The sequence below is a fragment of the Amblyomma mixtum genome, chromosome 1, assembly GCF_055824585.1.
Source record: "Amblyomma mixtum isolate Tamu chromosome 1, ASM5582458v1, whole genome shotgun sequence".
NCBI classification, from domain to species: domain Eukaryota; kingdom Metazoa; phylum Arthropoda; class Arachnida; order Ixodida; family Ixodidae; genus Amblyomma; species Amblyomma mixtum.
The window spans coordinates 308,980,627-309,004,900 of NC_143012.1; the positions used below are offsets into that span (position 1 = coordinate 308,980,627).

General features: G+C 44.3%; 1 protein-coding gene across 2 annotated transcripts in view; it reads left to right on the plus strand.

Annotated features, from left to right (window-relative positions):
* The first annotated feature begins 109 nt into the window (after positions 1-109).
* Ube3a (ubiquitin protein ligase E3A) overlaps positions 110-24,274 on the plus strand; it is a 29,542-nt gene continuing 5,377 nt past the window's right edge. The window contains exons 1-11 of one of the 2 annotated variants that reach the window (XM_089566850.1): positions 110-359; positions 2,257-2,483; positions 4,833-5,021; positions 8,438-8,614; positions 9,849-10,269; positions 12,592-12,744; positions 15,691-15,994; positions 17,085-17,246; positions 21,469-21,786; positions 22,804-22,948; positions 23,514-23,719. In XM_089566850.1, coding sequence (XP_089422976.1) covers positions 295-359; positions 2,257-2,483; positions 4,833-5,021; positions 8,438-8,614; positions 9,849-10,269; positions 12,592-12,744; positions 15,691-15,994; positions 17,085-17,246; positions 21,469-21,786; positions 22,804-22,948; positions 23,514-23,719 — 2,367 coding nt within the window. In that variant the 5' untranslated portion in view covers positions 110-294. The remainder of the gene's footprint in view (positions 360-2,256; positions 2,484-4,832; positions 5,022-8,437; positions 8,615-9,848; positions 10,270-12,591; positions 12,745-15,690; positions 15,995-17,084; positions 17,247-21,468; positions 21,787-22,803; positions 22,949-23,513; positions 23,720-24,274) is intronic. The other variant, XM_089566852.1, reaches the window with a different exon arrangement.

Consider the following 24,274-nt stretch of genomic DNA (forward strand, 5'->3'; position numbering starts at 1 on the left):
ATAAATAATAACACTGTGGCATATCTATTATTTTGCTTAATTATTACATTAATGTATTATTTATTCGGGTTGCATGCAAACGTTACGCAACTTCGACTTCTGTCATTGCTTGTGATGAGTTTTTTTTTTTCATTTTCGCGCAGCAAACACCAGCCGTGCAACGTCCCTCAGTCAAGACACCGCTGTCATTAAAAAGGAAGGAAAACTGCGGATGTCGTCGAAGTCTGCCGATCAAATGCTCTGAAACGAAGCAGCTTGATGAATTGAAAGAGGGTGACTGCAAATTTGGGACCTATGAATCCAAACAAGCGCCGAGACAGGGAGACAGGACGAGCGTCCGGAGGCCAAGACAACTCCAAGTCAGTTCATTTAGTTTTCACTCTACGCATTTGAGCTGTGCTGTGCAAGTCATATTCGAGGCCAATGAATCGCCTCGTTAAATATGTCTGGCGGTCGGCTACGCGTTCTCAGTTCAGTTCACTCGGAGCAGTTTCGAATGGCGCACTTGCATTGAAGCGTACGTCCTCCCTGTGCTCGCAAACGTGCACCACTTCCGTGCCTAGCAACGAACATGATAATGCGCCTGTAATACACGACACCTGAGACTGTTAGCTGCTAGTAAAATTTCCAAATTTAGTTCCTGCGTATTAGCATTGGTGTGGAAATCCAGTTAGTTTGGCAATCGTACGCTGTCGCGCGCTTGTAATGCAACGAGCATGAAACTTGAGCAAAGCCGACGAAACCAAGGTTAGGAACCTGAGCGTTTCCCTCTATTTGTGCCTGGCAGTGGAGGGGACGGTGGTGAGCTGATATGCCTTTCTCCATAATTGCCGTCAGATAGGAAATCGAGGAAATAGAGAGCGTCGGAGCATTCTGAACGCGCCCTTGCTCGCTGTTGTCGCTAGAAGTAATGTACAACGCTGAAATAATTCAGAACGCTGCTTTGTTTGTTTCAGGATAGCGTTCACACGCTTTTTTTTTTGTGTGTGGATGCAAAATGCTTTAGCGCAAAGAACTCCGAGTGACCTTTTTGTTTGGTATCTTGCTGTGTCATGCTTGCTCATTCTGGTACTCGCAGGCGTTTTCGGCTTTAGCCAACTGATGCTTCAAAAACACGTGGTTTTCGTTGTTTTCTAAAGTACCCATTTAAAGCCTGTGCAGCCAGTGCAGTTATGGCTTATAGAGAAATGAAGCACAGGGCTGTAAATGCTAGCATTAAAACGCATGCTATTAATTTGTTTCGAATTGTCATCTTGCAAATTTTTATAGAGGAAACTTTGGCTAAATACTCCCTTCGAGTAATTTTCGTTATGGGGAACAGGCTTTTTTATTCTTGTTCACCGTTAGCAAAGAACCTAATATATAAGGAAAGTCTGGCTTGGGGTGTAACGCTGTGCACTGTTCAAGCTACCTTTTTTTTATTTGATGCCTGCTCTGCCAAACTGGCATTACAGTGGGGAGGTCTATTTTACGAAAATGGTCAAAATCTTGTGCCGAAAGCACGGGAAGGAAAACCTCACACACGACAAAAGTTGTTTTTAGAGGCTTATCACTCACGCATTGTTTGAACAAAAAATGAACGATCAGGTGCACCATACTCAGAAGGTACCTCGTAAATTTTGCAAGTGGGGTCCCTTCTATTTGAAGTTTGTGGTGGCAGTTGAAGATATTCTATGTTAGTTTTATAAAGGTGTGCAAAAACTTCATTTGAAGATCTTTTTCCTACAAGTCTTCAGCTCTGTCTATATCAGTTTCTTGCCTTTTCTGTCTGATGCGCTGAGTGTCTGTTTAATAACCGAGAACATATTTGATTGCCTTGTTTTAGGTTCCTTTCCAGTTTATCGAAAATTTATTTAAAACAAGGGCCTCAAGAAACACAGCTTTCTTCAAGAAGTATCAGTGCGGCAACGTTATTGCGTTGTTCTTGGGTGGATTGATGCCTGTATTCACTCAACACACTTGCCATTTACTACTGTTGTGTACACAACTCTGTCTCAGAGTGTAATTACTGGCCTAAAGCGGGTTGGAAGAGGAGCCAACATTTAGTGGTCGATGCCGAATGAACAACAAAGAATATTTATTTTACGAAGGGGATTCTGTTTATCCTATGCAGTAACGTGACATGCACAGTGCGCTATCACAAAACAGAAACAGTGACGTGTAGGCATGTTGAAAACAAGTGACATTCACAGCACCTAAAGACGCCGAAGCACAGTTGAAATACAATGCTAAGCTTATTGCATTTCTCTCCTGCAGGAAGCTGGCAGTGAAGGAACTTATAGAGCGCTACTACTACCAGCTGACAGCTGGCTGTGGTCGCGAGGGCTGCTCCAATGAGAACTGTGCCTCCAGTGGCCGTTTGGACCACCTGTCTCCAAATGAGGCCGCTGCCCGGGCCTTGCACTTGATGATGGCCAAGGCAGCGCTCTGCGACAGCACTGCCCCTAACCACACAGCAGATACAGCACCTCATACATCCACATGTAAGAGCCTTTTAGAATTTGGCTGCAGTTCTGGCATCCAGATTGATATTCATCTCCCCATTTGTGCCAACCCCGAAGAATTGCCAGGCGCTGCATTGAAATACGATGAAGGACAGTCAGCTTTCATTAATTCTGCTCCAGCATGGCTTGCAAAAAAATGTCTGAATTATCTGATAATAAATTGAAATAATGTCATCAAGGCTTGCATTGTACTTCATGTTGGTTTACGTGAGATAACTAGTTATAGTAATTTGCACTTGTGTTTTTTGAAAAAGAATGGAGGGTGCTTACTGAATGAGCTCACAAGATTGGCAACTCAGTGCTGAATGCATTTTAGTAATGGCGTAGAGAAATGGGGATAAAGATGGAAAATAAACATGCACATCAAGACACAAATTAAGGTTGAGGCGTTATGTAAGGCTATTTCAAAAGAATTTTTCTGCAGGCGAGGCTAAATAGAGTTCCGGTTCTACTTCAGTGGTAGCTGCACACGGTTGTTCAGCCTCTTTATTGTCACCCCTGTCGTTGTCATTTGTAATGAATTACTGCGTTTCTCTGACTTTTCTGAAAGGAAAGAGCAGCCTTTTGCTCATTTGGGGCAACTGACATGGTCACAATCTGCTACACCAGGGCTCTGTGCTCTGTGGAGGGCAAAGGAGGGCCTCCCACTGTGTGTTACAAGTTTTTGGCTGTGCAACATTTGTCGGAATTTTTTCCCAGTCTTTGCCATCAGTCGCTATCATATTCTGGTCAGCCAGGACATTCCAATTGTTGTGCATAACGTCGTAAAAACTGGATGAGCAGTAACGCATTGCGGCAGCTTGTTCAGTCCACTAGCATTGTGGCTGCTGACTGTTTGAACAAGCACTGTCGCAGTAAAAAGAAAAGTGAACAGCGTGGTGCTTACACACACACTGCTGTTCGCATTTCTTTTGGCCCACAATACAATTAGGACGACTATAGAGTCTTTTTTCTTCGTGCCAAGGTACAAGTGCAATGAAAAGAAATGCGAACAGCAAAGTGCTTAGGCACTATAGGCACTGCGCTGTTTACATTTCTTTTTGTCACCCTTATATATCGGGAATGGTGTAATGTGGCCTTCACTGCCCATGGTTGGCTTTTGCCTGCCACCCAGTTTAAAAGGTAACCGTCAGGATGTGGGTTAAAGTCACCTGGTCTCTCATAGCCTTAGTCGCTTTGGGACGTTAAACCACATAAACCAACCAACCAACCAACCAGATATTGCTATGTGTAGTCGCTCTGGTGGATTTGCTACTTGACAACTCTATTCAGATACTGTACCTGATGTGACCACTTGAAGGTTTAAAGGGACACTGAGGAGAGCACTATTAATATTTTTTTTATAGCAAAATCCGATAGTTTGGCATTTCATGGCTTTGTTGCCACTTGGCCGGCAGCGAAAGATGCATTTATTTCTAAGAAATTTGGATTCGAAGTTGAAATAGTTTTTCGCGCCGCTCTGATTCAAACTTGGGGTTCTGCTATGACGACACAGAACTAAGTGACGTGAAACATGACATTCACATGACGTAACGCAGACTCCGTGATTTCTGGCGGCCAGCAGTGCGGCCCAGCAGCAGCCGAAAAGAAAGCTACTGCCGGCCGCACGTTGAAGGCATCTATTGGCTATTGCGGCTGTCGCTTGGTTTACATTTGCACCGGCGTTTTGCCAGCGTTACAATGGATCCCGTTCTCGAAGTCGTCAACGAAGTTCTCGCAAATAGACGCCTTTAGCATACCGTACGTGTACCTTGTTACCGTTAGCGGAATACCGGGAGCCCCCATACCGCTGAGAGCAAGCGCTGATTGGTCCCGATGCTGCAGGAGCGCGCGTAGCTATCGGGTACGTGGCGCCATCTGGCGACGTCAAGGAGATTTGCGCATGCATTTGCTGCGCCTCAGTGATTCGTAGCTTCTCGTGTCCTAGTGTTCTATCAACACTGTTTTGTGCTATGACGCCATGAAGCTTGTACTTGAGAGTTTGGCCTGTGGCGGCGATACCTGTATTTTGGTTCTTGCTCTTTTCTATGTTACAGGAGCTTTGTTGTCAGTATGAATGGCGTTTTTGTAATCAGGAGCTGGTATTCTGTCGATGCAAGTCAACTTCAATTTCTCCTCAGTGTCCCTTTAAGTGCTGGAAGAGGCAGAAACTGTTTTCTTGCCTTCTTTCTCATAGTGGGCAATGGGTCAGTTTATGTTGATGCTGCTTCAAATCACAAACCATATGAATGGTCTGCTTTCAGCATGATTGCTTTGGATGATTTACAGCATTTGACAGATGCTAAAGCCCTTGCATTTTTGGCATGCGATTTCGTTTCGGTTCTTCAGGCAGATTAAGTGAGCCTTGTGGCAATGGAGCAGCAGCAGCATCTGCGGGTGGTGGGACATCGAGGACTTCTGCTGGGGGGTCGCAACAAATGGAGTTGGACCCTGAGTGTCCAGGACGCCAGCCTCCAATTCATGCCGGTGACTCAGCGGCAACGACAAAAGACGTTTTGCAACATCATGATAGGAGTCGTGAGTGGTCTCATTTTCTTGTCCATTCAGGCTGTTCCGTTTGTTGCGTCGCTGCCCATATGAGCTATTTGAAGCTCCCTTTACGGGATGCTTCTAGCTCCCCGTGGGCCTCGTATGGAGTGGTTGAAGGAGAAAAAAGCACCCCATTGTGGGACGCTTTCCTCAGGGTTGTAAAAAAATCATCCTACCAGGGCACACTTCTGGTTCTGTGCAATGACTGGGGCACTATGTTATTCGTGCCTTAATTCTGAGTTCCTTGCCAAGATACAGGGGCATCTGATACCTTTGCTGTGAGTAGTTAAACCATATATTGTGAACCATGATTGTGAACAAGGGAGCCGTAGCGCTCCCGAAACGTCATTTTTGTTTTTGTTTGACCATGGTCAGTGACCAGTGAATCTCATCAAGCCATATATTCAAGTCTCTATGCTCTCATAGAGTGCTTCGGAGGTGAAATTTTTTTATTTTTTTGGGTTAGAGTAATGAAATCTGGCACGCTTAATGGGAAGTGCACAAAATGAATAAATACAAATTTTCACTCATAGACCTTCAGTAGTTTTGACATTATAAATGTTTTATATGCTTTATTGATATATGAAACTTGTAGAAAGCCTGGTGTGATAACAAAACGTGGTAGGAGCCTACAGTCACTCTTAAATTGTAGCCAAAGGAATGGTTCATGCAGTGACATCCTGCAAATATTTTTATTAAACCGAGTTTTTCCTACATAGAACATTATCGAGGGTGTCCGGGCTAACTTTAGCCAAGGGTTAAAAAATGAGATATTTGAGGTAGGGCAGGGAAACCACTTACATACAGCTACCAACTGACTTGCGCATCATAGGCAATTTTTTGTTTTGCAATTAATTAATTAACAATTAGGATGATTTTTCTAAATGCGTAATAATTGACTTTAGACAGCAAATGTGAATAGCAAAGTTGGAGAGCACCTTGAGAAACCCCCTTTAATTTATTTGCGATAAAGAAAGCCTCACGTGTATCTTTTTTCCGAGCTCCAAAGAAAGCCCGCGAAATACAAAAAAAAAAATCCCGTGACTAGCGCATTCGTGCGCCATGATTGTGCTGCTCTCAACTGTGTCTTGAGTGAACGAAATCAGCTGCTGGCAAGGCGCGACGACCTCATTGCTTTGGCAGGCTGATATGTCGGCTGTGGTTGCGGCACCCGCGCGAGCCAGTTGCAAGCGCGACGGTGCAACTTGCACTGAGCTCAGAAAAAAGGTACACGTGAGGCTTTCTTTATCGGAAATAAATTGAATGGGGGGTTTCTCAGGGTGCTCTCCAACTTTGCTATTCACATCTGGTGTCTAAAGTCAATATTTACGCATTTAGAAAAATTATCTAAATTGCTAATTAATTAATTGCAAAACAAAAAATCGCCTATGATGCGCAAGCTGGTTGGTAGCTGTATGTAAGTGGTTGCCCTGGGCAATCTCAAATATCTGATCTTTTAACCCTTGGCTAAAGTTATGGACAACCTGTATACATGCTTGTATAGTGCATTCATTACTGTCATGTCAAATTAGTAGCACATTGAAAAAATGAGAAAGTAATTCAGAAATATAGGAACGTTACTGTGTTAAAAATTTACCAAATAACATAGTGCAATGAACTGCATGAATATCTATGATGCCATTGTCATGCTATCTATGCTTTATTCAAGTAGGGTGGTCAGATCTAAAAACACTTTTTCACGGAGGCTGCAGCCAGTTCTTTGCTACCTATGGTCAGAAAAAACATTTTTTAGTCACTTCTCGGCTGTTTTCAGTGGAAAATTTTTCGGGATTTAATTAGAAAGAGCTTATAGATATAAAATCTGGTGTTTTCTAAAATTCGACTTCTTTCGAGATTTTCTTGATTTCAAGGCCATTTCCCTCCTTAAATCACTAAATATGAAACATGCATTTTGGAATGTTGCTGGGACATCTTGTGTATTTTAGTAATAGCTTTCTGTCTCGGATAAGCAGTTGGGGGACTACTTTTCACTGCATATTCATACACTGAAATTCACGTCACAGTTCTTTTTATTAGTTTAACCTTGGTTGTGTTTGTTTTTCTTACATTTTTTTTTTAACATACTTCACTTCTTCAAACCTGGTATAATAGATTTTGCAGCATTAATTCATTAACTTCCAAAGATGTTAGTTTGGTAACCTGTAGCACCTGCGGGAATACAGTGGGTTTATTTATGTGCATAAAAGCAATGACGCACCACAGGAAGTTTTATCGTCGTTTATTTTTGCTTTCATGTCCTGTCCGCTTTTTAGCTTTGCTTGGCCATTGTGCCTCGGTCAGTGTGGGCTGAGCAATTTTATTTTTAGTTATTTTTCTTGCCCACTCTACTCTTTGTTTTGTTTGCTTTTGCTTGTTCAAAACAGCAAACTAGCTAGTCATACTGTCCTTAGTGCTCACATGTACTTTCCTGGAGAATTAACAGGATGACTGACATTCAACAAACTGTCGAACTCTTGTTTGGCAGTGATGTGTGGGTGAAAGCAGTGCAGGTCCAGAATCTATTTTATTAGGGTTCGGCAATGAAAACAGTGAATAGGTATGGTGGTGGTAATGAATGCCTTGAGAAAACGGCTACAGAGAAATTATTTATTTATTTATTTATTTATTTATTTATTTATTTCAGGTTCCTTCATGGCCCTTGGAGGGCATTAGAGAAGGCAGTGAGCGGTTACAAATACGTACAGAATATATACACAACGGGTTATTTAAAACAATAGCTAACGCACGTATTTAGCAGCATCATTACACAAGATTTCGAAGTGAAGAGAATACAAGTAAACAATATTGCAAAAAAGTATGAAGCGCGAAAAAACTTTAGGTTTGAGAAACAAAAGTACACAAAGTAGTGTTAAGGCATAAGGTCATTTAGAAATACTCATAACACAAGCTATAATACAAAGCAATGACAACACAGTTAGCAACAGTAAGCGGCAAAAATAACGAAAATGCATGTTAAAAATTAGCGAAACCGCTGTATACAGGATAGCAACGTGAAAATAAATAAAATGATCATTTTATTGCATTCTATTTCACAAGCCATACCTTCAGCTCTCAATTCTGAACTGTTGCTCATGCCCACATAACATACCGCAAGAGCCTCCAGTGTATCTGTACCATCCAAAGCCAAGCATTGACATGCGATCTTATCATGCAGGGCTAAAGAACTGCTTCGTGTATGACAATTTGCATTGTGTATTTGTGTATTTGCAATGTATTGCAATTTGCATTGCAATTTGTTTGCATTGCAATTAGCAATGTAGTCTACATTGCACACACTATTTGCGGTGGCTGTTTTTGTAAGCTTGCTAAGATTGTGCCTAATTTTTGTGGTGATACCTTTACTGAATGCAAGCTGATATAAAAATATTTTTTTCCCTTTTCAGCAACTATCTCAAGTATAAATACAACAGTGCTTGCAGCATCAAGCTTACGGGATGAACTGCGTCCTCAGGACATGGAAATAGACTTGTACTGCACATTCAGTGACACTAGCCCATTGGCCACCCTGCCGAAGAAGCCCACTGCCGTCAAAAATGCCCTCTGTTCTCAGGAAAAACCTGGTGAGCTGCATTTCAATATGGAACCATTGTTCCTGTTGTGGAGTGAGGTGGTTCTCAGAGAGGAGGGTACACCCGTTGGGGCCCCTGGTCACATTTCTTTGGACTGCATAGTTTTTGCAGCCCTGCGTCTTGTACTTCAAGAATGAGATGGAGCGGCATGTGCTTGTAGTCCACTGATGAATCGAATCATTTCTCTCCAGTGCCTTGTACATTTTAAGTGCAGCTTTTGAGCAGTCCTGTGTCAAATGTAGCAGCACCACTTATGGATAAACTTGTGTGACAAATGAGTACACTATTTCTTTGATTGCCTATCTTTGTCATTTAACAAAGCAGGTTTAATTCTTAGCTGCAATTTCTTGTATAACCTCTACTCCCACCACCTGCCTCACTCCACCCCTATGCCCCCATTTTTTTTGGTAACCTCAGCTGCTGATTTCCAATAGTTTTCTGTGGCAGGTGTAGAATTATGCAAAATTTCCAACTAATTCCCCCTGAGGCCTCTTTTGTGAGAACGTAAGGCAGTTGTTGTGCCGGGTGTATGCATGCTCGTTCTCAAATGGCACCTGTGGTGTTCTGGTAGAATGCTCTTATTCGAAATCGTGAACCCAGGGCTAGTTCCTGGGGTACTGAGTCTTATCTTACTACTTAGCCGTTTTGGTTGCCAGAAATAAACTCTGGGCAGGTGGACGCAGGGTGCTTGTGATGAAGTGCTTTGTGGGGGCTCTTGTCCAGAAATATGGTGTTTATGCGCCTTTGATGCAGTTGGCAAAGCATTCCTTCAGGCTTTTTTCTGCTGCACAGTGTGGCTGCTGCATATTTTGTGGAGTTTGAATTAGACAGCCTTTCTGATGCATGCCTTGATATCAACGGGGCTGAAGTGTCAGTTTGAGCAAACTGGAAGTTCAAATCCCACATGCATGCACCTCTCTTCCTCTGCCTTCTCCCATGCTCAACTGGTTGTGAAGAAACCACCAACTTGTAGTGCACATACATAGTTTGTGTCGGTGACAGGTGAAAGCGACAACTGCAAGCGCTCACCTGCCACTCCGCATGTGCAGTGGGCACCTTGTGGAAGAGAACTGCACCTGCGGCACCTGCAGGCACTTCTTTTCAGCCAGTTTTCTGTATAGGAAATGATTTTTCATGCAGTCCGCAAGGAGTGCCACGTTTTGTGAGTAAGGGCTGACAGGATTCCGTTGTACATGGAGGGACCTCGGGATTGCCCTCTTCCCAGCCTCCTCAGGAGCAGCGGCCACACCTGTTGAGCCGGCACCGAAGGCTCCACGGGCGTACCGCATGCTGACGGAGGAGCTCCTCCTGGGGCTGGTGTCGGAGTGCCGCTCCAGCGGCAACTACACCCCCCTCATCCATGCACTGGGTCAGGTGTTCTCACGGGAGAAGTTCCTCAAACGAAGCTTCCCCCGGAGGCTGTCCCCTTCCCCCGAGGAAGGAGGCCTCACCAAGGAGGACCTTCGCGCCATGGAGGTGGATATGGACAAGGACCAGGACTCGCTGGAGCTCGAGGATCTCACAGCGCACAGGCTTGACGAAGACTTCTTTGGAGCCGGCATGGCCGTGGCGCGGCTGCCTGGTGGAGGGTTGCCGAGGTACGCCATGGCATCGTCATCCTCGTCGTCATCGCTGTCATCGGCCAGGTTAAGTTCATTGCAGGGCAGAGGCCTCTCTCTCACCTCTCATACCTTCCCATTCAACTAGCCCCATCTCCTCGTCAGCCTCAGCCACTCTTCCCCAGAAAAGTTTATGGGCTGCTCTCTTCACCTGACTCTATGCATCCGTCGACCATTTTCCTTTTCCCTCTATATCCGCTTCTTTACTGTGTAATGCAGCAGGAAAAAAAAAAAGAAAAAAAGTGCCTGCTATTATAGCCTCTGGAATAAGTATGCACACTTACCCCAAAGATCTTGAATCAGCTAGGTCATGGAAAAGTCTTACTTCATTATAGTAGTCTCATGTGATGCTTGCTTTTGTCGTTTTAATAGTTAACACACTGGGTAACATCTTTATGCTTAGTATTAAAGGGGAACTCTAATGAAATTGTACTTTGGCTGGAGCGCCTTTTATTAAGTTAGGTAGGGTATAGAGCTAACTGTGCCAGTGTTCTGCAGTGTTCTGCACTTGTTAGAGAGCCAGTGCTGTTATATGCATTTAAAAAGGTCTGTAACAAATATTGTGTGTACTTGACGGCACACCGCGCAGTTATGCAGTCACTGGGTCACCGAGAGCCTTCCTCAAGCCAGGCTCATTGCAAATATATACGGATTACCAACGGCATGAATTGAAAATCTAGTGGTTGAAATGCATCTTGGCAGTCCTACTGGGGCATTGTGCAGAGGTGTTTAGAAATTTTAGGCGATTAACTTGCCGAAACTTGTGAAAGCATTTGGGGCACAAATTACACGCGTCACACATGAACACTTGCTCCACGTGCGTTTCCAAAGTGCTGCAAATATCCATCGTTGTGCAGCATATAGCAATCTCCTTTTCATTTTACATGGCATAGTGGTGGGTCCCTTGACTGATTTGGTCAAAGTGAATCGAAAGTCCACATCTTCTGCTGTGGCTGTGGCTAAAAAAGATGGTCTTTGCTGAAGCTTTACTAGCAGCACTATGTCTCCTTGGTAACAGAAGGACAATAACAAGCCCTGAAACAAAAGGGGCTCTCTGCTAGCGCGAGTTTGTTTGCATTGCTGTAAATTCTTATGATCGGTGTTCATGTTGCTAACAGTATACACTCTTGGAACGCGTGCTCACTCATTTGGGTTTCTACAGGAAGCAGTGAGCCTCTGAAATACCTTAGCTATGGGGCTGAGCAGTCCATTTTTACTTTATTTCCGGTAAGGGGGGACATTTTTCGAGTTTCAGTTTAAAAAATGACGACTTTTGGAAGCGATTCTTGATGCACTCACTTCTGTTATGGATGCCAGTTCATGTTTACTATTCTTTGTGGACATAGTACTAGAAAAATGCCTTACTACGAGGCAAAAATTTTTGTCGCAGCTGGTCTTTGAGGGTGGTGGTAAGGCTTTCTATATCGTGGACTACTTCAGGGAGGTGTCAGTATATTGGAAAAACAAGAGCACAGTTTTTTATTCATTCGTGTAGGATTTTCGTAGTCCTCAACTTGACACCTAGCCTTGTTTGTTGTGTTGTGTGAACAGTGAGGACTTTGAATCTTGTTTTAAATAGCATTCTGGTTTGATCAGATTTGCAGCTTACCTTTGCTGCTTGACTTGCTTGAACTCTAAAAACAAAATCTGAGGGTTTTAGGCAGTGTTTCGGGATATTCTAGTTAACATCACTGTGCAGTTGTATTCTGTGTGGTTTGTGTGGTATCAGTCTGGTCATATAGTGCATTGTTTTGGAGGCAGTAATTCAACAGTATACTAATAAATACTCTGTCTACATTAATCTTATTATGCCTGTTATGTTTATGGTTTGTTTTGGCTTGGTCCCAAAGCAACTCAGGCTATGAGGGACGCCGTAGGGAAGAGCTCCGGAAATTTCGACCACCTGGGGTTCTTTAACGAGCACTGACATCGCGCAGCACACGGGCCTCTAGAATTTTTGTTATTCTTTTCCATCTCTAATCTCAGTTGTTTTCTTGTTATTTTGTGCTTCTGATTCCCTTCTAAGGCACCTCCTACAATAGTGCCTTTGAGCAGACTGAACATGTTGAAAAATAAACAAACAAAACTACAAAACACACACACTGCAGTAACATGAAAAGCGAACCATGTTTTGTAGCAGCATTTGACAAAGTCCATGAAATTTTTTTGCCTCGAAGGTCCATTAAAGACTTCTTAGTTATCTTTAATAAACATGTAAATACACATGTGAAGTGTTCATTTGGTATGTTTGTTTGGTGGGAAAGATTTTCTTTTGTGTTTAACTGAGTGCCTAGACTCTGCATATATTGTGAAAACCTTCCTTTGCTTTCTCTGCTTCTGTACCTTTAGACTCAATGGGCTCGTGAACCAGGACATTCCAGTGGATGTGGAGTCTGTCAGGAGGTCCTATGATGCGCTGTTTTCCATACCAGACCTTCCTTTTCTTGATGCTCTAGTGAACGCCATTATGATTTTGTGCGAGAACCTGGAAATTGGTCTCAGGTGAATACTGGCTTTTTGATACCCTGCATGTGTGTATGTTTGTGTCTGCTTGGCACAATGCTCTTGGTTAAAGAATGGCTACTTTTTCGTCCTAGCTGATCACTGATAACTAGTACTTGAGAAATTTGTTCCGGAACAGAAGTGGTGTAATTGGGGAAACTAATTTAAAGTGCCATTATTGGCTTTTCATTCGGGTGTGATGATTAGTATGCGGTGGTCCATATGATTGTGTTGGCTGTGCTGTCATTATGACACTTGTAGAAAACTCCAGAACTGTCACGGTAAAGAAGCAATCTGATGTCACAGTGCGCCTTGCTCAGGAGTAGAAATATGACAGTGCACTTGTGTACACACGAAGAAAGCCAACAGTTACTGAAACCAGGGAGCACAGGAGAATGCTTCTATTTCTTTTACTTGTAGTGAATACTAAATGAAAGGTGCAAGTACATTATCGCTGAAGTGTAACGAATTGGAAAGCAGAAAAAAAAACAACCACATGCTGCTAGTGGGATACGAACTCACAACCTCCACATTTCGCGTCCGGTGCTCTACGAAGTGAGCCACGGCAACGGCTGTCTAATTTTCTGCTTTCAGGGGTATTTATGTTTTTCGTATAACCTAACCATGAGAATGTTACGAGGGATACTGATATGTATCCCTCAAATTTAATCTAGTTTTGATCAACGTTACAAGTTAAAAACATGGAAAAATTCCCCTGTGCTTCCTGGTTTCAATGACTGCTGGCTTTCTTCGTATGTATGTCATAACGAGCCCCTCATTTCCCTTCCCTTGTCTGCTACTTGTCTGATAGCAGAGAAGAAAAACGTAGTGCATGGTTGTACAGTTAGGTCTTGTAATATTGGAGCTGATGGCATTTTGACCTGACTTGATTGCATCTGTGCAAACATTTTGCAACATGAGTTGCAGCGAAGCTCTCTTTCTTCTGTCGTTTTGTGCATCTGTTCTTTCATAATAGGCTATTTTCATTACAATGAAATTTAACTTAACCCTTTTACTAGAGCAGGACACATGTCTTGCTTACTTCAAGTGCTGGCAAATAGAAAAAAATGCTCCTACAAGCCATATTTTTGCGTGCTGAATACTTCCAAGCTGTGAAACAAACTATCTGGCATGCTTTTATTTTTTTCTGATTGGCCTCCTTGGTGTTTTGTGTGTTTTTACAATCGCGAGTGTAGAATTCGGCAAGGCCAGGTTTGGAAGGAGAAAAATACACTTGAAAACTGGGCTTTTGAGCCTTTTCCATCAGTCAGCTGCCTCATAATACTTCTTGAAGCCATTTTAATTTCTAAAGCAAGTAGTCTTATACGTCCGGAAGACTGAGTTGCGGATACGTACCACATTTTAGGTCTTTTTATAAGCTCATTGGTACAACTGTGTGCCCCTTTTTTCTACAAGACCAGTGGTTGAAACATTTTAAAGGTGATGTCATTCAATTCCTTGAGTCATTCTGAGTGCTATTTTATCATTTGTATGTGTGTGAGGCATGCATACAGCTTGAGCCTTATAAAGGATGAGTGAGAACACTCGGTTTATTCATTGTTTGAACTGATGTTTTGGACCCGCCAGCATGAAGTGTACAGTAGCCGACAGATTTTTCGGACTCCTGTAATTCGGACTTGTGCGATATTTCGGACTTCGCTGAGGAACCGTCGTGCACCTCATAGGAACATGTACACTTTCAGGGCCGATATTTCAGACTTTGTGGAGTCTAAAAGTTCAATTTTCCGGACTAAAATAGACTCCAACAATACTGTGGAGATCGTTTTTCAACTGAAAGTTCGTTATTTCGGCCTAATTAGACGCGAGCGGGCATCGCTATCACAGCCAACCCTTACTCCGCCACCGTGAAAGGCACCGTCTTAGATTTGAACTAAATTGGCGGGCGCAGTGGACGCTGACAAAGCAAATCAGACTGGCTTGGATAGGCTTGGCTATTTGTTCTCCATTGTTGCTTTCGAGATAATGGGATGCTCTCCTTTGCCATCGAGATGGCCTACAAAGAGCGTGCGATCGCATTGAAAATGGTACAACAAAATAGTGGGATAGCGGGACAGCTGCAGTGTCCGCCGTGGCTTGGACGATGCCCCTCACGGTGTGGGGCAGCAAACGCGGTAGAGGGCGGGGTGGGGCTGCATTTGGAGGCATTCGCGGGGGTTACCGCTCGGTCTTCTGTCTTCGCTAGCGTCATGGCCTCATGCAAACTGACTGTTCTTGCTTTGCGCAGCGAGTGCATTCATTCGCGGCATGGCTTGCGGCCGCATCACACTGTCTGGTATCGTGATGTGATAGGGTGCTAGGGTGCAGCCATGATGAAAGCATGACTGTGACTCAGATTTTCGCGATTTTTGAAACGGCGCAGGCGCGTTCTGAATGGCTTCCATGTTGCTCTGCGATGGTCGCACGCCCTTATCACTCACGAGGTGACCAAGGAATGGAAGTTCGCTCACACTGAAAATGCACTTTTGATATAACTTCAGCCCGTTGTCACTGATGCGACCCTCGTCGCCATCTGTTGTATCGCCGGCTGGCACACGCAGAGCAGCAGCCAGCCAAGCAAGCACGACACCAGTAGCCGAATGAAGAAGACCCTTTAATAGATTAGTTGCGTCATTATATACACAGCTAGGGTAGCCTGTGGCGCCCTCCAGGATAGGTTAACATAACTATAACACGGTTTTTCGCAGAGAAGTTTTTTTTTAAGTTCACGTAATTTTCCGAATTGTTCGAATATTCGGATAATTTTTTGGGTCCCGTCGGGTCCGAAACTTCGATCGGCGACTGTATATTATTTCCGGCCCCCCTGATTACAGCTCTGTATAATTCGAACAAATCTTTGGTCCCCTTTGTGTTCAGGTTACTGGTAGTTGGATGTAGTGTGAAAGTTTCAGTTCACCCTGATGCTCTTGGCTGTGGCACTTGCTGCAGGTACCATAGGGCCTACCAGAGGGACCCCAGCCTGCTGTCAGTGTTTGTGGTGCTGCTCGAGCTTCCGCTGCTCGAGGGCCCCCTGTGCGGGAGTGCACTGCACGCGCTGTGTCGCGCGTGTGCCTTGCTGCCCCCCGAGGCCCAGGCACGGCTGGCCAAGCAGTGGGGGGCCCAGTGCCCTCCCCACCGCCTCCGAAACACCCTCAACGCTCTCCACCAGGTGCTGACTGCACGCGTCATCGAGGGACACTTTGGCCGAGACTTTGGTGTAGCCGATGACGAGCTCCTTGTGGCCTCCATCAAGGTTGTCGTTCTACCAGCATCATGTTGCATTATGGAATTTTCGCGTACAAATCACAGAGCTCCAGAAAGTTGCTTTGAGCAGTGAGATCTTGGTGCAAGCTCACATGGCCAACGAAATGTTCATGTTCACTGCCTGTAGGAGTCCTAGCCAGCAAATCTGCAGAGTGGATGGTGGCTCAGGAAAGATGCTCTTTCCAGAGTACAGGCCTCGAGCAATGCCACTGTGGGCGATGCAGCACGTAATGTGTGGCTGATGCAGCAAGAAAGTGCCACACACTTTTTTCTTTTTTTTTACTGCATTGGCAGCTAGCCCACATTTCCACACTGTTGTGGACATTTTGACTGGCAGGTTGTGTAGAGCAGTGGGCAGAGTGAAGGACTTTGAGAGAGAGGGGGGCAGGAGGCACTTTTGCAATATTGAAGTTTAGTTACAGGGTGAGTTGCAGGGTTATTTCACAAGCGAGAGGAAAAATTGGTATTCCTGTTTCTTAAGTGAGCACTTCAAAATCCTATAACTCAACTTCTATAACAAGCAGGATGATAATTTTACTCATATTGCATAGCCTGATGTTAAGAGAAACCAATGGTATGCAATCTAACAAGTTTTCCGCAGCAAAATTTCTTTAAAGCTCTCGGCAAAAAGTTACATAACATACTATTGCATAAGTGTTCAAAGACTTGTTGTACATAAAATTAAATGGTAAATTTGGAATCGGCTTGCAAAAATACATATTCCATGGAGATTTCATAATTGTGACTTCATTAATTAATAATTTTTTTTTCTAAGACCCTCTGGCCCCCTAATTGTTATGCTGGTTGGTACTGTAGTTGTGTTTTGTACTTTCTGCTCTTTCTTCTGCCTCTCCTCTTTAGCCGTGTGCTATTGTGCTGTCAAGCTAAAGACATGACTTTAATTCTGTTTAACTACAGCACTTTTTATAGCCCATTGTATTGCTTTGGGGTATAATGCATCGCATGTTGTTAATGATAAACTGATTGGATGTTTATGTCCAGTGTGAATGTATTTTCACTTGTGTACGGCTTGGTTTTGTTTTTATCAATACGAGATGTGCCTCTGGTCATAATTGCAGACCATGAAGATTTTGTTCATGGCCAACGTTCTTGGTGGAGAACTAGAACAGTGCAGAGAAGAGGAAGATGAAGGGCTTGGCACAGAGGATGGTCGGCCTGTTCCCAAGGACCCAGCTCAGATGTTGAAGGAAGACCCCTTGTGGGACCTGCTTAGTGTCAAGGCAAGTCCTTTGCATTCTAGAGTATGGTCATTGACAGAGGCAACTTTATCTTATAGTTTTTCTCATTTGCTTGCTGTCTCATATTGGAGTCTGTATGGCTTTTAGCACATCGTTTTGAAGTACGTATATGTGCTCGGTGGCTGGTCATTTCAACTAAATGTAAAGCTGTGCGAACAACAAAATTTGGGTGCGAAACAAATTCAAATATTAAAAATTGAGTGTGAGTCGAATCGGAATATTTTTCTAATACTGCTGAGTTAAATTACAGATGAAATGTTCTGCGATACATGGCCGGAAAAAAGCAAATTTATTGCACAACCTTTTTCCCTAGTGTACTTTCACATAGTTCTCAGGAAAAAAAAACGGTTCAATACAGCTGTTCAACTGAATGGTTGGTTACAAGTTGAGTTACCTAATGTTGGCATGGAGGAAAGTGAGCTGCTCAACATGTGCAGGGGGTAGGCATGCTCTCCTGCTGGTGACAACAGCACCAAAAACTGAGCTCCAGACAAACCCCCTCTCTAGTGTCATCATACAACTTGGGCACCAGTGTTCGAGACAGTGTTGTTCTTGATGGTGGCTGATAACCAGGAACTTCCTCATTCAACAAGTCCTTGAAACCACTATCTTCGATGATCACATACAGCTCACATACGGATCACATACGGATGATCAAGTCGAATGCGATCATGCTGGCTTTCTATAGGTCCAAGGCCTGCTGTTTCAATTCCAGCAATACCGTTTTTCTTCTCAACACATTGGTGACACTTGGTTGACTGGTATCCACTTTTGCTTTAACAGTAGCTTGAAACTCCGCATACAGTTTTTTGTGCCTCTTCAAAGGGTTAATGAGAGTGGTGGTCATTTTTGTTGGCGTCTTCAGCGAGTTTTCGCATGAGAGACATACTGCTTTCATATTGGGGAACTTTTTCAAAGAAGTTCCAAATCGTGCCTTTTGTGCTTACAGCCAGGCGGGGACTCAGTTAAGGCTCTTCCCGCTTTTCCATCGTGACATTGAGGCGAGCGCATGCAACCCAAGACGTGAAAACGAAAGTACGGTGCACGACACTGCACAGCGTTTTTTAGCACAACACTCCGCAGAGCTAGCATACACACAGAGGCACGAAGATGAAAGTATGTCCCGTGATGGCATGCACGAGTGCGCTCGTAGGGCCAGCCCACACCGTCAAAGGCGCGAAAATGAAAGTATGTTCCCATAACGCATAGCGTTTACGTGGGACTCCCAGTGCTAAAGCGCACAGCCAAACGTATGAAGACGAAAGTAAATGTCGCATGACGGCGAGCACGGATGTGCCTTTAAAGCTAGCCCGCAGTCAAAGGAGTGAAAATGAAAGATGATGATGATGATGATGAAAACTTTATTTGTAACAAGGGAGTTTTGGACACGTCGGTCCTTGGGCCCCCGCACGGCCCCACTGCACTCAAACATTCATGTCCCGGAGGCTCATGACGCTGGCAGCCCGGCCGGTGGCGATGGCTTGCTTGGCCGGGTCCTCGGAGCGCAGTAGGGTCTCCCAAGCCTCCCAAGTGGTAAGGTGCTCCAGGCCCCGCGGGGGAGGATCCGCCGGGCAGAGGAAAAGAATATGGTCGAGAGTGGCTTTGGGGTGGTGGCAGAGGGTACAGGAAGGGTTCGTGTGGACTGGGTGATATCGCGAGCGTATATAAGGGGAGGGCAAAGTGCGTGTTTGGAGCCGCCTCCAAAGTGTCTGATGGTAATTGTCGAGGGAAGGATGAGGTGGGGGGTAGAGCCACATTCGCACAACAATGCACAGCGTTCCCCACAGGAGTCTGTAGAGCTTGCACAGCCTAAGGCATGAAGACAAAAGTACGCTACAACACACAGTACAGCAAGGTATTTGCATGGGACTCCGTTAAGCCAGCTACAGTGCAGGCCATGGCGTGACAACGAAAGACGAAAGTATGCTACTAGCCGCCGTTCAATGGCGCAACTTTAGGTGTGGGACTAGGAAACTTCGAAATTCGGCTGTGTTTAGGGTGATGCTAACGAAATTCTATTTCACCGGCTGATTTTGTAGTGCTGCAGCGTTATTCGGAAAGGCCGCATTTTTTAACGTCTATAGGCAGTGACATTTTACTTCAGCTTGAAATTTAGTTCTGCATGGCATAAAAGACGACACAAGTCTTGCGAAATGAAAGGGCATCTCCAACTAGACAGTAGTTGTCACCACCCTGCGGAGACTTGGTAAAAATTTGAAGGCAGGCTGCTTGACCTCCTGCAACTTTTATTTCGATAGTGCATTTCATTCTTGTCATTTATGAATTAAGCAAATCTATATTTAGCATTTCAACAAGAGGTGATAGCCATGCAATAAATTTGACGTTGCGATGCACGAGTGCTCATGCTTTCGCTGGCGTGCAGCGGTTCTGCCAGTAGCCAAAAGCCTAGAAGAAAATGTTTCCACTCGTCACATCTTTTCACTCCGATCAAAAATGAAGTATGGCTTCGTACTTGCACCCATGCGCCTTCTGTGCCACTGTGCTTGGATCGAGGCACCCGCCAACTACAAAGAGGTCCTGCGCTTCGCACTAATCTGCACCGTTTCTCATCAGCGCGCATTCGGCTGCCGCGCTGAAATAAGTGTTAGCTTACAGTGGCGGCCGTCGACCTTTTCAGTGAATGAAGTCCGCCGAGGTTCGTGCCGAGAATTGGGCACTGCGCAGTTCGAGTAGTAAAAGTGCGGTACGAATTGAATCGAATAGCAAATGCTATTCGAAAAATATTCTAAAGTTTGAATATTCCCACACCCCTAAATAAAAGGCTATGTGCTCTTTTGACATTACAGCAGTTTCTGTTGCAGTGTGATAAGGGGTCGCAGGTTATTGAAATATTTTTTTGTGTTCTTGATGCTGAGTGAGTTCTGGTTTATGCGCCTCTTTTATGTGCTTCTTGAAATCTTAACATAAATTTGGCCACTGTCATTGTACTTGCTCCTCAGGTTGAGGAGAAAGAACATTCCGTTGGACAACGTCTCTCACATTGTGTACCCTGAGGGCTTTCGAGCTGAATGGTAAACACTGGCAGAAACACTTGGAAGTTTTTGGAGGACACTAGCATTATGGAATAGTGGTAGAGAGACATTCATTCAGTTAATTGACATGGGCGGAGCAATAGCTGACAGACCACTGTAAGGTTAATCCCACCTATATGTAAAAATCACTACCACCATCACTGCTATATGAATGGATGTTGGTCTGTCCGCAGTAATTGGGGCAGCCTCCCACCTGAATGCCTACTTTCTTGTTGTACTTAAAGGGACAGTGAGGAGAGCTCTATTAATATTTTTTTTTAAAGCAAAATCTGATAGTTCGGCATTTCATGGCTTTGTTGCCACTTGGCCGGCAGCGAAAGATGCATTTATTTCTAAGAAATTTGAATTGGAAGTTGAAAAAGTTTTTCCCGCCACTCTGATTCAAACTTGGGATTCTCTTATGACGACACAGGACTAAGTGACGTGAAACATAACGTGCACATGACGTAACGCAGACTCCGTGATTTCTGACGTACAGCAGTGCGGCCTAGCAGCAGCCGAAAAGAAAGCTACCGCTGGCCGCACGTTGAAGGCATCTATCAGCTATTGCGGCCGTCGCTACCGTCGCTTCGATTACGTTTGCACTGGCGTTTTGCCAGCGTTACGATGGATCCCGTTCTCAAAGTTGTCAACGAAGTTCTCGCAAATAGACACCTTTAGCATACCGTGTACCTTGTTAACGTTAACGGAATACGGGGAGCCCGCCTACCGCCGATGAGCAGGCGCCGATTGATCCTGATGCTGCAGGCGCGCGCGTAGCTGCCGGGTACGTGGCGCCATCTGGTGACGTCAAGGAGATTTGCGCATGCATTGGCTGCGCCTCAGTGATTCGTGGCCTCTCGTGTCCTAGTGTTGCTAGAACCATTGATTCTAGCAACACTGTTTTGTCCTATGACGTCATCACGCTTGTACTTGCGAGTTTGGCCTGTGGCGGCGATACCTATTTTGATTCTTGCTCTTTTCTACATTACAAGAGCTTTGTTGTCAGTATGAGTGGCGTTTTTGTAATCAGGAGCTGGTATTCTGTCGATACAAGCCAACTTCAATTGCTCCTCAGTGTCCCTTTAACAGGGGTCATTTCCTTGAGTGTCACCTGTCTTTGTGAATTCAGGATGACATTTCTGCTGCCTGCCATCTGCTTGCTATTCCAGGTGGCCGACTGCCGCAAGCCGCTAATTCCTTGGGAAGAATTTTACAACGAACCCCTAAGTGAGCAACTGGAGACGGACCGCGGTTTTGTGCACACGCGGGGAGGCTCCACCAAGGAGGGACACTTTTCTTTCCTGGGGCATGCCTTTGTCCTGACGCCTGCGGTGAAAGCGCTGGGCCTCTATTATGACAACCGCATCCGCATGTACAGTGAGCGTCATCTGTCAGTGATTCAAATGCTAGTGGGCGGTGCTCCAGCTAACCCTTACCTTCGGCTCAACGTGCGCCGGGATCACCTCATCGACGACGCACTCCACAGGGTAATTCTACTTTCTGCATTCTCTTGTGCAGCCTGTCTTGCCACTTTTCTACACTTTTACAGCATTGGTGGTTTCAGGGGAATTGTCCACTGATGGCGCTGTTCACACAAAACCTTTGCAATGGCAGAAGTAGTAGAGTGCATGGGCTTGTCTCTTTGAATTGCTTGTTGGCTCTCCAGTAGCTTGGCATGGCGGTAATAAACAAAGAGTGAACACCGCTTAGGGTGGACACTTTCTCTGACATGCAACCTGTTTATAGATCTGATATAAATTTGTCTTTTATCTGAAATCTGTGCTTGCTACACAAGCATTTGTTAAGGGGGAAGCTGGTCTTAGAAAAAAAATTTTATTATGAAATCTTCAGGGAACATGTATTTTTGCCTGCTTATTCTAAATATGTAATTTAATTTTATGTACAACAAGTCCTTGTGCACTTATGCAATATGTTATGTGACCTTTTGTGGAGAGCTTTAATGCAATTCTTCTGCGGGGAACTTGCTAGAATGCATGCCTTGGCTTGTCTTGACTTCAAGCTATCAGTAAAGGTAAAATTATTATCCTGCCTGTCGTAGAAGTTGAATTACAGGGTTTTGAAGTTGCCACTTAACAAACAGGAAAAAGAATTTGTATTCCTGTTTCTTGAAGAATGCAGATTGCAGAAATGTTCCTATACTGAGGCATCGGTATCGTGGGTGGTTGAAATTTATCTAACTCCTTCACTATGACATGACCATAGCCCAGTAAGAGCTTTGGCACGTACAAATAAATTTTTAAAGTAAAATTTTGATGCCAATAACTTTTTTAACTTTGCTCTTTCCTTCCTTATGTGGTATGCAGCAAGAGCTCAGTAAACACCCATTTTTAATAAATTTTTAATGCATGAATGCATGCTTTAGTTCCATTACAGCCTAGTAGTCACACTGCTGTAAAAGCTGTTTCTGTCTCTCTCTTTCTTTTTTGCAAACTGTTGTAGTTTCTTTTGAGCGTACAAATGGTGCTTTATATTTCTGTCTGCAGTTAGAACTGGTGGCCATGGAAAGTCCATCCAGTCTGAAGAAGCAGCTTGTAGTGGAATTCGAAGGAGAGCAGGGCATCGACGAAGGCGGTGTCTCTAAGGAGTTCTTTCAGCTTGTCGTTGAGGAAATCTTCAACCCTGACATAGGTCAGCAAGCTTGATGTGTACTTTGTGGCATGAATGATTGGGGGTCAGTGATGCAACACTTCTCACCTTTAACCCGGTCTGGCATGATGATGTTTTGTGCATCTGCAGTTTGTTGCTCCTAATTTGGCTCTTAAATTGTACTATTTTGTTGTGGGAGATTTTCTTGGTGCTTTCTGGGCCATTAATTAGCATGGCTAAGATCACTTGGAGCTATCGTATTTTTTTGTACAAACAGTTGTGGTGAAAAAAGTGCATTAGGGTACACATATGGTTTCATGTGAAAGGATTTACTATGGATGTGGTTGAGTCAGATGTCTGCTGTCAGCTTTTTGTAGCATGAGAGCTTAGATTTAGAGAGGCTCACGATTGTTGTTCTCTTCAGCTCACTAATCCTGCCTAAAAGTCTTCGCAGGTTTGTAGCCGTTGCAGTACTATTCAAACCATTTAGGGACGGCCAAATGGTTTACCAGAGTGCTATAACACCGTATTTAGTCAGCTCTTTGACACTGAATGCTTTGCGAAAAAGTGTGAGTGTTTACATTTTGTTTATTGGTTGTGCTTTCAGCTATGTTCACACTGAATGGGGAAACTCAGACCTATTGGTTTAACCCAACCTCTTTCGAGAGCGATGCTCAGTTCAAGCTGATTGGGATCATTTTGGGCCTGGCCATCTACAACAACGTCATCCTGGATGTGCACTTCCCCATGGTCGTGTACAGGAAACTACTGGGGAGGAGGGGCACCTTCCATGACCTTCAGGATTGGAACCCTGTGAGTGCAAATGCCCTTGCCACCTTTTGTCAGTGTCCTTAGAGTATAATCAGTGCTTCAGATTCTTTCAGGTTGTCTTCAGTCATGAGTGTATGCCACATGCTGCATGACCTGCTGCAAGTGTTTTGCTGTCTTGTTCAAAATCAGCAGCTTCTTGGTAAAACCCTCAATCAGATTTTTTTTTTTTTTCAAAATATAATTAGCTATTTTTACCCACTTTCTAAGGAGCATTCTTGTGCAGAACTGCGTAAAAATGGAAGTATATAGTTCTTTTGCTGGCATTTGAAGTAACTGAACTCTTCGCCCCTTTTCTTGAAGGTTACCTTTAAGTAACCATGTCTAACACCTGAAGACTTTGGGCGGCCACGTGTGGCAGTGCTTTGCCATGAAACCTGGACATCATTGCCGGAATGCATGTCCAGTCGTTCATTTGAATTTGTTGTCTGCTTACAATATGTTGATCAATAATACACGGAGCACACGTTCAACACAGTGCATTTGTTAATTCAGAAACTTCTTTTTAGATGCCGCTTTGAAGAGCCTGTCCAGCCCCTT